The sequence below is a fragment of the Leptinotarsa decemlineata genome, unplaced genomic scaffold (genome assembly GCF_025532065.1).
Source record: "Leptinotarsa decemlineata unplaced genomic scaffold, Ldec_3_MD MMD2_tig00003736_RagTag_RagTag, whole genome shotgun sequence".
NCBI classification, from domain to species: Eukaryota; Metazoa; Arthropoda; class Insecta; order Coleoptera; family Chrysomelidae; genus Leptinotarsa; species Leptinotarsa decemlineata.
In genome coordinates, this window is record NW_027412593.1 from 7,252,975 (window position 1) to 7,270,885 (window position 17,911).

Below are 17,911 nucleotides of genomic sequence, written 5' to 3' on the forward strand. Positions count from 1 at the left end.
GATTTTTTTTTAATAATAGACTTGAACTTTGGCTTTGGTGTGTGCTTCTAAAAAGACAAAATAACAGTACCTGTCAGTAATAATTTGAAAAAATATATTTCTTCACAGAATTTGGAAAAAAGTCATTTGAAAAAGTAGTTTCTTTTACAAATTTCATGATTGTATACAAAGTTTTATCAATCTAGAACAATATTTTGCCAATTTTTGATAAATATCACAATCATTCAGAAAAAAAAATTAGGTTCACATTTACTTCTTCCTAAGCAACATGTCATGTGGATTATTTTTTTCTCAATTTTCATTATTTGGAAACTAATTTGAAAAAAAAATTTCAATGACAATATAAAAAATTGAGCAGATGCATTGTGAAGGGGTGATAGTTTCACCATTTCTTGAAAAAATAACAAATGCCAAATTTTTTATTCAATAAGTACAACTTAAAAATTAAAAACTCTTCAAATTTAAGTATGTTAGGTTACGTTCAAAGTAAATTTACAGGGAGGTCAGTTGGAGTCGTAAACTCGCCATCCATCTCCTCTAAAGACTCGCTACTGAATTAAATTTACAGGGAGGTCTGTTGGAGTCGTAAACTCGACATCTATCTCCTCTGTAGACTCGCTCCTCATTTAAGTTTACAGGGAGGTCAGTTGGAGTCGTAAGTTCGACATCCATCTCCTCTATAGACTCAGCGTCAGAAATAAATTTTAAGTTTACTCTGCCCATAAAACTCCCACGAGTAGCTAGGGAAAGAAGATCAATTATAGCAGAGCCCCGCATTACCGTGACAAGGCGATGCTACGACGAGAGGGCGCCCGGTATCTCGAAGGTTCCGTAGAGACAGCTATAGGCCCAGTGTCATTCATCCTCTCGGCACGGATACACAACCTCAGGATTGAGTCATCGTTGGAATGCCATTCAGTTAGGGAATAACAAAACCACAAGTGATTCTGTCATTCCCGTATCCAGCGGGACTACGTGGAAGCAGACATCCGTGGAAGTAACAAGATTACTGAAGGAATGAAATTTGGTGCATGAATAAATATCACAAAATACATAGCTTTAAAATTTACTGCCTACATTTCAGTATGTTGTCCTTCTTGCTCAATGCAAACGTCCTTAGGGATTGGGGTTTTCTATTTGCACATCAGTCTTTAATGCTGAACATCAGTGAGAAGTATACTTTCATAAACATTCTGTTTTAAATATCCCCATAGAAAAAAGTCCAATGATTTGAATCGGGTGATTGGAGAAGGCAGTAATAATCCCAATCGAATCCTATACTTTACTTTCGAACCTTTGATTTATGCACTGCTTTAATAAGATATTTTGGAGTGTTGTTGCACCATGAAGCTGGTACCATAACTTTTGTCTGGTAAATAGGAACATATCCAAAAACTCACTATCACTATTTATCCAGCTGTCGAAATTACTTTGAAGAAATACGGCCCAACCATTTTCAATTACTAGACACCAAACTTTAGTTTTACATGATTACTGATCTCGACATTATATTACAAAACCAGAATTAGCTCGCGACCACCTTTGGCAATTTCGGGAACTCATTGTACTGTTTGAAGAATATGTTGCTTTATCTGCCTTCAAAATGTTGCACAGAAATCATAAATTTTCTTCTCTTTCTACTAGAAACCAAAAACAAAACCCTTATGGGATATTAAAATCATGTTTCAGAGTATTTATAAATTTGGGTTTGTAATCTCAAAATATATCTTTTAATAAAATTTTCCTAACACTTTCCCTTCCACAACCATTTTTTTGTGATATGATATATTGGTTTATCCACATATGAACAAACAGAATTGATCATCTTCATTTCACTTACTCGAAACATGTGTTTTTTTAAATGATTTTCTAAGGAACCAAAATATTAGCAGCTTGAAGTGTCTTGTCAGCACATTTATATGGGACTCACAATGAAATAAAGTTTGACTAAATAAAAGTTTGATAATACGCGAAATGTAATATTTAATTAACTAATAAGGCCTAGGGGCTGTTTCCTCTCACTGTATGGTTGTATTTTATTCAAATGGATATTTTTTACAAGGAATGAGCGATCAAGATTCCTAGTACCACAGCAATTTAATCAAGTAATATGTATTCTTCTTGAAGTACGAGCAATATTGTTGAGTTTTAGGGGAGTTATATCCAAAAAAGTCTCATTCAAAGTATAAATGAAAGATGTGGTCAAAATGATTTCATATGAATCATAAAACAATGTAGACTTTGCAACACTTGTGCTAGAATTTTTATACCCCCATTCTTTCTTGAGATTATTGAGTTATTACTATAAACAATAAAAACTGACACTGATCCGCAAAACATGTTGCTCACAAAGAAGTAGATATGATTCGAATATATCGATTTATTTTTTGAATGAATGCGTTATCAAAAGTGGCAACATAATATTTTTATTGTAAATTGATGAAATTTGGTAGGTATAGGATTACAAATGACTTTTTTCGAAATTTTATGGAGGAATTACATTTTTTATTAATTTGTTTTTTCAAAAATTTCGGTACTGACAGTGGTACTGACAAGTGTTTGTGTTATATTTGATCTGATGCGAAACAAACCAACGCCAAAGTCCAATTTCATGTAATTCTATTAATAAAAAAAATCCTATATGTTGCCGACTTTAATAGTGGCACTGTATTCAAAAACTTGGCATGTGACATGAATAAGAATTGTTTCCTGTGGAACAGAAGAGATAAAAATAAACATACCATATTAAAATTATTACTTCTGATATCCAAAAATATGATGGTGACAGTTTTCAACACACGATCAATTCCTAATTTATTTTATTTATTCACTATTTACAGGTAACTCCTAATTATTCCACAAATATCACCCGAAAGAGAAATAGCTAGAAATAGATAAATTTGGCAATATCACTTGGCCCTCGTCTCATATATTAAATCTCACAAATCATTTAGTACATCTGGCATATTGTTAACTGATGATTTTTTTCTCTGTCATTTTTAGGATCTCACTGTCACTCCTAACCTGTGTGTGAGATGTGGGTGAATTATATCCCACAAGAATTATGTAAGACTTCATGCACTAACATGCGAAATTATAATTTAAATATAAATATTGATATGCTAAAGTTAATTTCACTCCCTTGAATAAAAAACCTTTATCCTACATATAAAGGTAATAATATCACAGTTTTAGATGTGTATAATAGCTGAATTTTATAAAATTGATCCTAGAACAAGGTAAAATTACTGTCTTTTTAGTTATGAAACAAAAAATGTTACAATTTTTTGAAATCAAAAACCCCACAGAAAAGTATGAAACTAAAAAGTATTTCAGAAATTTCAATTTTACTAGTTTAGACTTCCATTGTCTAATGTGATTTGAAATCTATGAAAGAACAAATTAAATTAAATCGAGTAGCTAAAATATCAATTATATTGAGCAATGAAACGAATCAAATAATCAAGATAAAAGATGAAAATAACCACAGAGAAAAAATAAAGAAAAATAAGCAAAAAATAAGATAAAAATAATTGTTAGTATCCACAATCGTCTTTGGGTGATGATGATTGTGGGTACTAACAACAGAAACGTCATGAATAACTTGGTTTGAAATTTTTTTTATTTCTTCAATTTCCTTTTTGTTTAATTTTTTGCTTATTTTGTTTTTACTCTGTGGTCATTTTTATCTTTTATCTTGATTATTTTATTCGTTTTATTGTAATTTCATTTCACGTTTTATTGCTCAATATAATTGATTTTTTAGCTATTCATTTTCATTTTATTTATTCCTTCATAGATTTTTACTTATCAAATTGTTTGATTTGGATAAAAGTATTTGGTTATGTGAAGAATCCATTAATTTAAAATGTGGGGGTTTGATTAATTTTAAAGGATAACTTATCATCACCCCAATCTATAAACGTGTTCAAATTCGTTTGAAGTGAGAGCCAATGTCATTAATTTTGCTGTAAACTTTCATAACATCTGAAAATATAAGTATTTCAATTTCTAGTCATTGCAAAATAGACTATATTTCTTATACAAACTTATACCTTATGTATAAGATAGCATTAGTATTTTTTTTTTTTTTGAAAATGTTAAAGAAATGATATGTTTGTTTTTTTTTACCTTTGCCCTACAAATGGCGAAGAGTATCGCCGAAACGTTAGCAATTAAAATCTAAAGAATGAGTGTATGTTTTACTTCATGTACAATCGCCCAAATATATATATATATATATATATATATATATATATATATATATATATATATATATATATATATAAATATTTTAAAACTGAATTGATGTCATGTGTATAGAAATTCGCCCAAAACTTGTATTGAATTGCTTTTCCTACTCATTGTAATGAAATTTTAATGAATAAATTAGTGTTCCTGATGTCACACTTTGTAAATATAATGTTCTCAATGTTTCCAAACTTCATGGCTTAGGCTGGCCAGAGAGGTTGAAACATTTTGGTTCATAATGTTGCACAACACAACACAACTGTTTACGCAGACGAAGCGTAAACAATGTATTCATATTCATGTGAATTATGTTTCGAGTCAAATAGTCTTTAAATATAACATGAAAATTTGTTTTTATCAGCCATTTACATTTCAACTTGCAGCTCATTTAAATTACTCAATTCAAAAGTTTCTTCAAAATTGTTTTACAAATCATATTTATTGAATCGTACACTGTTCATCATTCACAATTTCCATTGATAAAGTTCAAATTGAAATATTTCTTCTAGATTATCTAAAACAGAACAATTGTTGTTAGATATATCATTTATTTATGGAAATTATGAAATACCTGTACATAATTTCAGGGTTCCAATCTAGTTAACATCAGCTATTCATTTTCATTAATAATCTTGGTTTTCTTGTCATTCATGGTTGGTGTAGTCTGAAACAAAATGAAGTAGGTATTATTGAAGAAATACATTTTCTGGAGAAATGTTCAAAACACTTCATTTACTCACCATTGAATATTACTGGAGTTTTTCCCAACACCAAATCGTTATTTTCAACACCTCGACATGTGTTTCGATCACCAAGTGATCATCTTCAAAGAGGAAGAGTAAAACTGAGTTAATTGAGTTTTAATTGGTGTTACCCTTTTTTAAATTCTCTGTTAACTGTGGAATAACAATCATTAAAACAAAAATCAGAAAGCGATGATAAACAGTCAAGAGGCACATGCGATTGTAGGAGACTCTTCTGGTTCATGGCATGCTTTCTTTCCAGCGGTACTTCAAACAACTTAATAAATTCCCAAATCAAAACGGCAATCTGTGCTTCCTTGTCCATTGCTTAATAAAAGTCAGTGGACAAAAAAAAATTGAATTCAAACTTTTCAACCTGGTCCATTGTTCAATAAAAGTCAGTCAGTGGGCAATAAAAAATTGAATTGAAACGTTTCTACCTGTGTGCGGGTACCCAGAACAGATTGAAACATTTTGTTTCGAAACAATTTGTCTTAAACCAAAATGTTTCCATATATCTGGCAGCTTTCAAAAATCAGGCAGATTTCCGAAGATATCTGTAGACGTGTATGATTTTTATTAGAGTAGTATAAAGCCATGGCTTTTCTTTACCAACTAGGATGAAACTTTTCACTATTATGATAGCATACTTGGAAATACCGGTTTGGGAGATATGTTTAATTGTTTCGGAAATTGTGTTAGTATACAATGAAAACAATGGTTAGGAAGTTAAGAATATTGTTATGACTGCTTTGCTTGACATTACAGTAATCGACAAATGTTATACAAGTTGACTGTTAATTTCAATATACTGAACTATTACGACCTGGTTATCAATTCAGTTGAATTGATATTTTGAAGATATTCATCCTGAATGTAGCCTGAAAATGTTGACATTAAAAATCTCCACTAAACATAAATTCACTTTGAGTTTTCAAGTAATTCCCAAAATTACTAAGATCCGCTATTAAAATTCGCGGTTCAGATAACAGTAGATTACGTTATTAGAATAAAAACATACGAGTGTTCAAAATCCACAGATATACATATTTCTCAAAATCATAAATTATTTTCTAACTTGAATGTTGAACAATTTTCAATAAAAAAATCATGTAATTTTTTGTTAGATACTGAAAAATTATCACTGGAATCAGTCTGTTTATAACTTGAATATTTCTTATAACAAGAAAACGTTTTCTATAATATATAATATCCAGAACAATCGATGACAATTATTCAAACGCCGAAACATTTTATGACATTCACTGATGAGTAATATCATTTTACATTGATTATCATTTGTTTAGGCGCAAGAGAGTTTGAGGGCGAGTAGTATGAAGTTAGACCTCTTGAAAAAATCTTTGGAGATGAGGAAGGCTGAACTACCAGACGATTCCCCGGTGGCAATACATTTAAAAGAGGAACTCGCCAATGCTCAATCGTTCAGCCCTATGTCTGTTCATTACACAAGTTTTCAGTCTTTTCGAGAAGGTGGTGAAAGCGGTAAACATTACACTTCTTCTTCGACATTTAACAGGTATGCAATCACGAGAAAATCTGGGGGTATATGGATATTTGTGAATAAAATTATGAATGTATTAACTAAATCCCTCTTGAAAAAACTACTTTCATATAAACATTTAATCACACAAAAGAAAAAGTATTTTCGAAACAACTTCTATATGAACATTGAATTATAGGAAAATCACTCTTTTTATTCAGTTTGTATTTCAAACATTCGTTATGGAATTGAATCACTACACAATTTCACTTACTTGGAACACTGTCTCCTCAATGGTGGTGGAAGTCATCTTGAATTTAGTCAGGTTGGAGCCTGGCTCCCTTACCCTTTGAACTGATGTTTGCCAGAAGGACAAACGAGTCACCTCAATGGTGGACATTTGATGTTTCAAAATAAGACACTTGCCTGATTATCTCTTCAACACCAATCTGGAATTCATTAACCTCTTTGCTGATGATGCCTTAATTGCTTGTAGCCTAGATACGGCTATTCAAAAAATGAATAATGTTTTACAATCAATTAGCAAGTATTTGAGTTTGAATAAATTGAAATTGAATGTGTCTAAAAGTCAGGCTATGATATTCACAAGTAAATACAGATATGATACCATTAATATTAATAGCCTTAACCTAAACATCAATAATGGACAAATTGAAATTGTATCGAATATCAAGTATTTGGGCTTCCAGTTTTTGCGACATCTCTCAGTTAGAGGCTTAACTAAATCGTCTGTGAAACAACATAAAATCACAAATTGGCTTGAATTGTGATTTTCACAAAACGTTGAACTTATAATCTTTGACCTTTTTGAAAAAATAATAGAGAAACATGTATTTGATTCCTTACCAATAAATTGTTCAATATATTTTTTTTGTTTTGGGAAAGAAAGTTTTTGGCTTTCTACTACTCCATCTGATACAAAAAAAAGGGATAATATTATGAACAATTTCTACAATCTTTCTCAATACAAGTTTCAAATTTGAACTTGCACAACTTTTGCCGTGTAATGTAAAAAAATGCATTACAAGACCTCTACAATCCTTAAATTAGTGACAAGTCTTGAGTTGTTTTTCATTTCTATTTGTTCAATATTTCAAAAAAAAACGGCACATAAAACCAATACTTGAAATATAGTAGGCATGAGGGAACATTTTCTTTACGTATTATTTTTCAATTACTATTATTTATATAATTCAATAAAGTATTTCAGTTCCAACTATTACATAATATTTTCAGTTTGGATTGCAATTTTTTTGGTTAAAACCAATATTAATATCTCTTATATAGAAAGTTTACAATGTTGCAAATCAGACCTAATGATATTTATCCCAAATATTATCCAATGTTTTTGGGGTTATTTAATCTTCTAGTTATCTAGTTCATTACTTTTTTATTGAAATTGACATTTCTTAATAATAATAATAATGAAACATCAAAAATGTGATTTCAAAAGTAGAGCAACATAAAGTATCAAACATAATTTTCAGCAATTGAGTTAATTATGTTTTACAAACAAGTATAAAACAAAAATAATGAATAGATTTCTTCTCCAAATCTATTAATCACTTAATTTTACATTTGAGTTTTCTTGTAATTTGTAAATTGAACTTTGGTTTTCATTGACAGATGTGCAGCTGTGACGGGAACGTTGGAAGTGAGGCTGATGGGCTGTCAAGATCTTCTTGAGGATGTTCCTGGGAGGTCACGAAAAGAAACTGATGCTACTTCTAGTCCAATAGATTTGAGGTTCTTCAAAAAAACGGGTCGAAGCTCGTCCAAAAGCTACAGCATCAAGGAAGAAGTCAGCGATGAAATCATGGCCGTACTGAAATTAGACAATACCACTGTGGGTCAGACAAGTTGGAGACCATGTTCTCAGCAAGCGTGGGATCAAAGGTTGGTGTTTTTTTACTTTTTAGTGAAAAATATACTGATGAATTTATTCAACGTAGCTCACTACCTACATCAAGAAATGACTGATTTTTTGTTGAGGTATCCATGTTTTTAACTTGTTCAGGTGATGACCTATTTATTCAGTGTATTGTATTGTGTATTGAACCTTTTCAAAGCCAAGAAAGGTTTTTTCACAAAAAGTAATCTTGAAAATATTTTCCTTTCAATTTATTTTAAAAGTTATCAGCTTGTTTCTTAAGAAATCAAGCTGTCTTTATCGTTCAATATTGAAAAGTGTTAGGAAAAATAAAAAAAATATATAGATTTTTTGTACATATAATATTAATAATAATGGTCTTTATTGGGTGGAATAGAATATAACATCCAAAAGGCGAAGTTCAAATACCGCAGTGTAGAACACTACAGGTTTGTTTTACCACTTAACCTCCATATGGCTGGTTCTGAAAGTTTAATTACTTTTGAAAATAAAAATGAAATGTTGGTCAGATTTTTTCAACAAATTTTTATTAAACAATTTTTTTTAAGAAAAAAAATATCTGAACTAATAATTTGAACATTTATGAAATGAAACAATGTAACCAATAAAAAAATTATGAATAAATATTTTGTTTGAAAATGATTTTTTTATGACAAAAAATTTTTCAAAAAATATTTTTTATATATTTACTAGACTTGTCTTGTTTTTAAATGAATGTTTAACAAATGACATGAAAATTTATGTTTGTTTGAAGGTGATTGACAATGTTTCGTGATGAATTTCACTAGTTCGGACTTCCATTGTCTATCATATAAAATGATTTGAAATCCCTGAAACAAGTAAAAAAGAATAATTAAAAAAGAATAGTTGAAAATAACAATTATATTAAGCAACAATAAACCTGAAATGAAATGATAGTAAAATAACCTACAAGTAAAAATGTAATAATTGAATAAATAAAAAATTAAAGGAATGCAAAAAGAAAATAATAAAAATAAAAAAGTGTAGAGATTCCAAGTCACGTTAGTTCACGACGTTTCGATTGTTGGTATCTACAATCGTCTTCGGGTGATGACTGGACTGATTCCTCCGAGAGATGACTATTTTATAGGTCGTTGAAATACTTTCACTTTCTCTACTTTCCATTTTCCGCTTCACTGATTCCGTGAGAGATGACCGATTTGGCGGGAGTTGGTCATTTCTCGTTTGATGATGGGTTTCCATATGTTTCGTATATCTACGCTGGCCTGGCTGAATACGTATTCAGCCTGGCTGAATACGTATTCAGCAGAATACGTATTCAGCCTGGCTGAATACGTATTCAGCCTGGCTGAATACGTATTCAGCAGAATACGTATTCAGCCAGGCCAGCGTAGATATACGAAACATATGGAAACCCATCATCAAACGAGAAATGACCAACTCCCGCCAAATCGGTCATCTCTCACGGAATCAGTGAAGCGGAAAATGGAAAGTAGAGAAAGTGAAAGTATTTCAACGACCTATAAAATAGTCATCTCTCGGAGGAATCAGTCCAGTCATCACCCGAAGACGATTGTAGATACCAACAATCGAAACGTCGTGAACTAACGTGACTTGGAATCTCTACACTTTTTTATTTTTATTATTTTCTTTTTGCATTCCTTTAATTTTTTATTTATTCAATTATTATATTTTTACTTGTAGGTTATTTTACTATCATTTCATTTCAGGTTTATTGTTGCTTAATATAATTGTTATTTTCAACTATTCTTTTTTAATTATTCTTTTTTACTTGTTTCAGGGATTTCAAATCATTTTATATAATAGACAATGGAAGTCCGAACTAGTGAAATGAAAATTTATGTTTAGTGTCAGTTACTGTCGTTGCGAAAACTGTAATAATATAACATTTGTGAAACATCAACTATTATGACATCATTTTCTTAGGTATTTATATACGGGCTCCAAGAAGCAAATATTTTCTTAAGCCCATTATTTAAACTTTTGGGGTGCTATTTGTAAAAAAGGAAGTCCGAAAAAATCTGTTAGTTGAAAGTTATTAGTAATGCGCCGAATATTCGTTTGGTATTCGGTGTATTCGGCATCTTTTTAGTATTCGTATTCGGCCGAATCATTCGGTTTTGGTGCCGAATATATTCGGTTCGAGTATTTCTATTTTCTTGTTTACACGACTCGGACAAAACTTCTTATGTAAGATTCGTAGGAAATAAAGGTTTTGGCTTTCTACCTCTCAATCTTGATGCAAAAAAATTGAATTACACTAAAGAAAAATACTTTTGAACACTGAATTATACAAAAAACACTTTTCTCTATTCAGTTTGTAGTCCACACATTCGTTAAGGAGTTGAACCAGATATCATTCACAGGATTCTTACACAATATATTAAATGAAAGAGGTAAAATTTCACTTACATGGAACACTGTCATCCTCACTGGTAGGCATCCGATGTTTCACTGTGAAACACTTGCCTTATCAGCTCTTCGCTACCAATTTTTTTTTTTTTTATTAAAATTATAACAACAGCGTACAGTTCAACATAGTTGAGACATTATAAATATAAAATATGTTGTTATTCTCCCTAATCAGCAAGAATGCTGGTCTCGGAATTCACAAACATTCAACATGACAAGTAAAACATAACAACTAGTCAAAGTATCAGACATGTGCCTCGAGGCTCAGATGTTCTTTTAAACTATTGATGAATGAACTATAGCCCGGCAACTCACGTATATGGACAGGTAATTCATTGAAGACTTTTATAGCCTGTGTAAAAGGATTGTATAATCCTTTGTTCGTTCTTACCATGCTCAGGTGTAAGTCATTTCTACCCCTTGTATTATACTAACAAAACTGGTTGTTGACTTAGTAGATCGTTGTTGCTTCTGATTCTTTTGTTTTTTATTTCATATGTGTTCTTGCATTACTCAAGTTTAAGTTATTTAATTGGGTGTAGTTTAGCCTGTGAGAATAAATCATTTGTGTGTGTTCGAAATGGAATTTGAAATAAAATTTTTATTGATTTATTTTGTAGCGTTTGAATTTTTTTGAAATTAGTAATGCCACAATTACCCCATATGATTAACAGATACCTAAGATTCGTCAATATATATATGCATTGTAAACCAAGTATCTATTATTGAAACTCAAGTAACTGGAACACCTATATAGAGCTCCTAACATTGGTACAATTTTATCATTAATATGTTCTATGTGTCCTGACCAGTTTAACTTATCATCTATTATGAGTCCCAAATACTTGGTTTTCGCAACATTCATTAAGGGTAAGTTATTTATTCCTAATTCAATATTTCCACGAATTCTATTTTTTTGTTTAAATAGCATGTAAACGGTTTTTGCAAAGTTCACCTTAAGTTTATTATGTGCAAGCCAATTTGAGTATTTAGAGAGAACTTCATTACCTGTGTTCTTCAGTAAATGTAAATCATATCCACTGTACAAAAGGACCGTGTCATCGACGAACGTGAAATACCTTCCTTCAAGCCCGGCCTGCCTCAGTGACAGTTAATAAGGATAATATTATGAGAAAAAAAACACAATTAATTCATAAAATCATGACCTTATGTCACGGAATTAGTTTGATCTACTCATGTCATCGATTATATCGTTATGACATTCATTTGCTTATTTGATTGAATCCCAGTCAAAGGAATCTTGTTTAAATTGGAAGGGGTATATTTTTAGGAGAGGTTAATTTTTTGGGAAAGAAAAGTTTTGGCTTTCCACTTCTCCATCTTGATATGAAAAATGTGGGAATCTTCCAAAGAAAGAAAGGAAGCAATCAATTTCAAAAAGTTATTCTATACAATTATGAATCTGCTAGAACATCTTCAGATCGTCTGCAAACATGGGAAATGAACAATGAGCAGAAACATTGATGTCACAAGATTGATAATTAAATTAAATTAGATATAGATAACATCAATGAAGTCCTCTTAAAATATACCAAAGAGTTCATCTATTTAAAAAGTATATAACTCATATAAATGTTTATGGACACCCTGTATATTTGAAAATAATTTTGAACATAGTCACAAATGATCTGCATATTTGTCTATCACATTTGTATTTGTATTGAAAATGAAAACTATGAAATTACTTTCTGTCTTTGACCGGGAAAAGTTGAAATTGTTCTTGTTTGCAATTGTACTTGTTTAATGTATATATTATTCAATTTCAGGTTCTCGATAGAGTTAGATAAATCAAGAGAATTAGAAATTGGAGTTTACTGGAGAGACTGGAGATCTCTTTGCGGTGTGAAGTTTCTAAAATTAGAGGAGTTCATAGATGATGAGAGGCATGGTATGGCTCTACATTTGGAACCTCGGGGGCTACTATTTGCTGAGGTAATATATATTTTCAAATTATTAGTCACTGCAAAACTAATTGTTTTTGAAAATTCTCAATATATGATTCTTTCAGATCAAATTTTTGAATCCAATGATTTCCAAGAGGCCCAAACTTCAGAGACAGAAGAGAATTTTCAAACAAGGTTTGCCCAGGGCTAAACAGATGAATATCAATATTGTGACCTGGGGAAGATGGATGAAGCAAGCTTCAAGGATGCCTAGTAGGCAGAATTTGGTCTTGAGTTCTACTGAAAACATTTCTGTAAGTAATTGCTGAATATAAAGGCAATAAAAAAAACATTGAAACTACTTCACACTGGTTCCTTTTGTAATTATGTATATGGGATGTTTATATTTGTTGCATTGTACAGGACGATTTGGTTATTGAAGACAAACCAGAGACACCAGGTGAGACACCTGATCCTCAGGCAGGCGGTCTTGGGGGCCAAAGGCCTTTGGGACTAGTTATTGATATGACACCTCAAGACTCAACATCTCCTGCCATACCACCTGTTCCTCCACCAGTAGCAAAGAAGAGGATGGCAGTTACACCCCCGCCCGTTCCACCTCGACTTGATCCTGAAGTAAGTATTAGCTATTATTTTTTTAAATTACTTAAATGACTTAGTTGACTTATTTCGGTTGCATGGCACATGTATGAAGATCTATTGTCTGTACTGTATTTTTAAATTTATTCTCACACCATAATTTTGAGTCAATTTTGTACTCTATTTTTTCTCTTCAATTAAAGGGGATATTGTGATTTCTGTTAGCTTATGGTTGAGTTGAAAGAAATTTTTTTCAAATAGGACTAAGCCATAATAATTTTATTTTAATTTTAAGCCTATTTCGAACTCTTTCTTTCCCCAATGTACCAGTTTTTAGCTGCATAACATTGAACATTTGAGTTTTCACCTCAGTCACAGACAGTTAAGCAAAAAAACTGTTTCTTTGGGTTATTCTTTAGTATGGGAAAATTGTGACACCGAGATTGCACGTTTCTTGCTTCGATGTTAGAAATCAAGACACTTGAGAATTTTGATTTCATCTTGTGGAAGATCTCCGATTACCCTAACTGAATCTCTTGATACATAACATATTCATTTCTTTTTAAAAATTTTCAATTTTCAGTAATTTTATACTCATTTTTGGGGTTCTGTATTTGTATTAGGTACTCTAGGAGTACCTAATACAAATAGTTTTTATTTTAACAAGGTTCTGAGCAGTCAACATTCTCTCCTAATTTTAAACTTGTAAAAAAAATTTTTTGTTGGCTTTTGGAGAGTAATTAGTGTTCATGAGATTGGAGTGAAGTTGGGCTGAAGAGTTTGTAAGCTAATATAGATTTTTTTTCATAAAATTTGATTGTTTTATTCAATATAGTTGCCTTCGAGGGCTTTTAAATCTGTTTTTTCGTTAACCAGGTGTTGCCCCCCTCAAAAGTCGAAACTTCTGCGAGCTAAGGACTAACAAGGTCTTACCTTTTAAGGTGTGTTTCCTAACTCAGGTTGGACGATAGGAAGTGAAAATCGATTATCTGGCCTCTCGGCCTGAACCATCAGTACACACAGTGGTTGAATGAGTGAGTGGAGCAAACCACGTACATCAACCCGACCGGCTACCGTCCCACCAGTGATCATACAACTTTTCAATATCAGTTTCATAGTACGATTTGTCTATAGCCTCAAAATAGGCCTCAGTTTCGACGATTACCTCAACATCAGCACCAAAGTTCTTTCCACCGAGTATTCTCTTGAGGTCTGAGAACAGGAAAAAGTCGCTGGGGCCAGATCTGGAGAATATGATGGATGTGGAAGCAATTCGAATCCCATTTCATGCATTCATTGATTTGTGACACGGCATATTATCTTGATGAAACAGCACTTTGTTTTTCTTATGAATAGGGCCGTTTTTCCGCGATTTCGTCCTTCAAGCGCTCTAATAACGCTATGTAATAGTGTCTGTTTATGGTTTTTGCCTTTTCAAGATAGTCAATGAATATTATACCGTGAGCATCCCAAAATACTGATACCATAACCTTGTCAGCTGTTGCGTTTTTGCACGCTTTGGAGTGACGATTGTTTTGATTCCAATGTAAAATGATGGAGTCATGTTCATCCATTGTCACATATCGACGCATAAATTAGGGTTTTTTTATGGTGGAACAGCTACAAACGCTGCTCAGAATCATCAATTCGTTGTTGTTTTTGGTCGATTGTGAGCTCGCCCGGTATCCACTTTGAACAGAGCTTTCGCATACCCAAATATTCATGTACGATATATCCAACACGTTTCTTTAGAATCTTTAGAACCTTAGCTATCTTGATCAATTTCACTTTGCGGTCATCCAAAATTATTTTGTGCTGCGTGCTTTCTACTCGGTGCTCATTTCACCTCGTTCAAACTTAACAAACCACTTCTCAACGTTTGATTTTCCTGGTGCAAAATCCGAATAATGTTCATCAAGCCAAGCCTTGGCTTCAACAGTATTCATTTTCGCCAAAAAGCAATGCCTTATTTACACATGAAATTCCTTTTGATCCGTTTTTTTTTCAATCTTATACAATAGTTGCTTTACTCAAAATGTTCTATCACACAAACTTCCGACAGCTGTGAAATTTGTACATGTATCCTTTGAAAGTTAATACTAGTAGCCCATTTGTGTGTTAGTCTGCGAATTTTTCAGCCCATCTAGTATTACTGATGAAATATCTTTTTATCTGAAACAACATTGCAGTTTTACTTTTTATGTGCATATTACTATAACTACTGGATAGTTATTTGTCAGTGGGGATTTAACTGGTTCAGAACCATCACATCTCAAGTACAGTTCTGAATTGGTTTCAAACATAGAAGTTTCCTCAAACACTCAATAATATTATATCCTCATAAAATATTATGAGGTAGTTTTCTGTTATTCGCCGGAGCTCTCTTACAACTTTTCTATCAGTTGAATTAACGAAATCTTTTCCTCAAAAATCCTCAGAAAGAGCTTCAATTTTGATAAATCTTCTTTGATTTTTTTTAAAGTTTTATTTGAAATCAGAAACATTTTGAAGCGGGAACCGAATTATTTGGAGTTTTTTTCATATATTAATATAAAAACAGTACATTAGATATTCTTGTGAGTTTAATTGTTTTTGATAGATGTAATAATGATGGAACTAAGGCACCTGAGAGAAATTGTACGATATATCCAATCAATAGTTAATTAAAGAATGCAGACATCTTTGTAAACTGAAGAAAAATGTTAAGGAATCAGAAAAAAATTTGGCTTTTCATAATACAAGGAAAATATTGTGTTGCAAATTTCAAAAATCATCAGAATATATGAATCATGAGAAGAAATCCTAAAGAAAATTATTATTTGTGTTCTGACAATGTACTCTCTACACAACTGCTAAACACTTGAGTGAATTGTGATAGCATCAGCTTCAAAGAATAAGAGCGAGAAGTTTATTCAGAGTTATACTGAATAGAGAAATTGATCCGGAATGATAAAATGAGTAGGGACTTACTCAACAGGAATTGAAATGGTTTGAAGTAATTTATTGCTAGACCATTCGCAAGCAAATGCTTATTTAGTATTAGATGCTGTAACACAATTCCAGCTACATTTAGATTCGAACAAAAAATGTGGAGTTCTTTCATTAGACCTAAAAAAACATTTGATAATTGGACCATAAAATTCTTCTGAAAATAATGCATAATATAGGTATCCAAGGATTAGTTCATAATCGGTTTCAAAATTATTTATTGAATAGAAAGCAATACATCTATCTATATGGGCGACAGAACTAGTAAAAAAAAAGTAGAGTACTGCAAGAAATAATACTTGGACCTGTTTTGTTTCCTGTATATTTTAATTATTAGGCTATAGTAAATTTATTTGGTAAATAACAAATGTTTGCTGATGTCACCACTTCAGTTTACAATGGAAATAATGTACAGTAAATTAAAATTAATATTTCAAAAGACCCTGATAAAATATCATTATGGCTTCATTGCTATAAAATATCATTTTCAGAAATCTTCGTATATGCTTATATTAGAAAGGTTTACACGAATTCATTCAAAAGATCCAATTAAATTCCATTGGTCTCATTCTAAATGAAAATTTATCATGGAGACAGCATATTGAAACCATAGAAGGAAAATAGTTCCCATAATTGGAATTTCATTCAAAATAAGAAATTTTGTTTCTTTAAAATCTCTCTGAAAGCACTAACAACTCATTTCATAACCTCCAGCAGAGGATGCAGCAAAATATATTTAAAAGTGTTACCTGCAAGTCAAACAGTATAAAAAATACTCTGATACTTCCTGATGAGGGGTTGTCAAAAAGATAACTTCAAAACCAATCAAAATGAATCAATCTGCAGCTGTTTTCGATGTCCTTTTCAAATAGTCAATTAAAGTATAACTTATATATATATCTACGATTTCTCTCAGATACTCTAGTATCGTCATCATTATAAACATTAAAAACAACTTTCATTAATTGATTTTAATCATTAAAAACAATATCTAATGTACTGTTATATTATTTAATATACGATTGTTTCTCCAAAAAAGCCAGACAAAACTGCATTCCATATATGAATATCATGCATATCGTTTAGACAATATAAATAGTTCTGTTTCTGTTTCAAAAGGTTTTCGATTCCATATGATATAAAAAAAAAATCATAGCTGTTTCTGAGGACTTCATAATATTACATATTCTTTGACGCAAACTATAGAAAGAAATTACAGTGCTAGAAACTTCGAAATATTCAAGTAGCATGTGTGATGGACAAAATGATGTTATTAGAATAATTTGTAAAATTGAATATAACCCTACTTGGGATACTTTTATATTTCATTAGTTTTAACTTTAATATCATAGGTAGACACAGAATCTCTAGTGTAAAATGAATCTAATGAATACTCCTTAAACCAGCACTGTGTCTCTAAAATGTGGAATGCCTTACATGCCATATTTTGGGGAGAAAATTTATTAGTTAAGATATTTGAAAATTTTTTCATTAGATTCATTAGATGTATATATTCTATTGTGGGCATTCCTTCCTACAGAGGTATAGTGGTCGGAGAAAATTTACACTATGGATCAGAATGTTGCACCAAAAATTA

At 31.4% G+C, this 17,911-nt stretch overlaps 1 protein-coding gene across 4 annotated transcripts in view; it reads left to right on the top strand.

The window, feature by feature from the left end:
- The window catches only part of Pkn (serine/threonine-protein kinase N), a 77,441-nt gene that overhangs the window by 39,652 nt on the left and 19,878 nt on the right, over nt 1–17,911 (top strand). For all 4 annotated transcript variants that reach the window (XM_023174109.2, XM_023174111.2, XM_074178374.1 and 1 more), the window contains 5 exons: nt 6,302–6,531; nt 8,143–8,412; nt 12,610–12,775; nt 12,852–13,040; nt 13,150–13,362. In XM_023174109.2, coding sequence (XP_023029877.1) covers nt 6,302–6,531; nt 8,143–8,412; nt 12,610–12,775; nt 12,852–13,040; nt 13,150–13,362 — 1,068 coding nt within the window. The remainder of the gene's footprint in view (nt 1–6,301; nt 6,532–8,142; nt 8,413–12,609; nt 12,776–12,851; nt 13,041–13,149; nt 13,363–17,911) is intronic.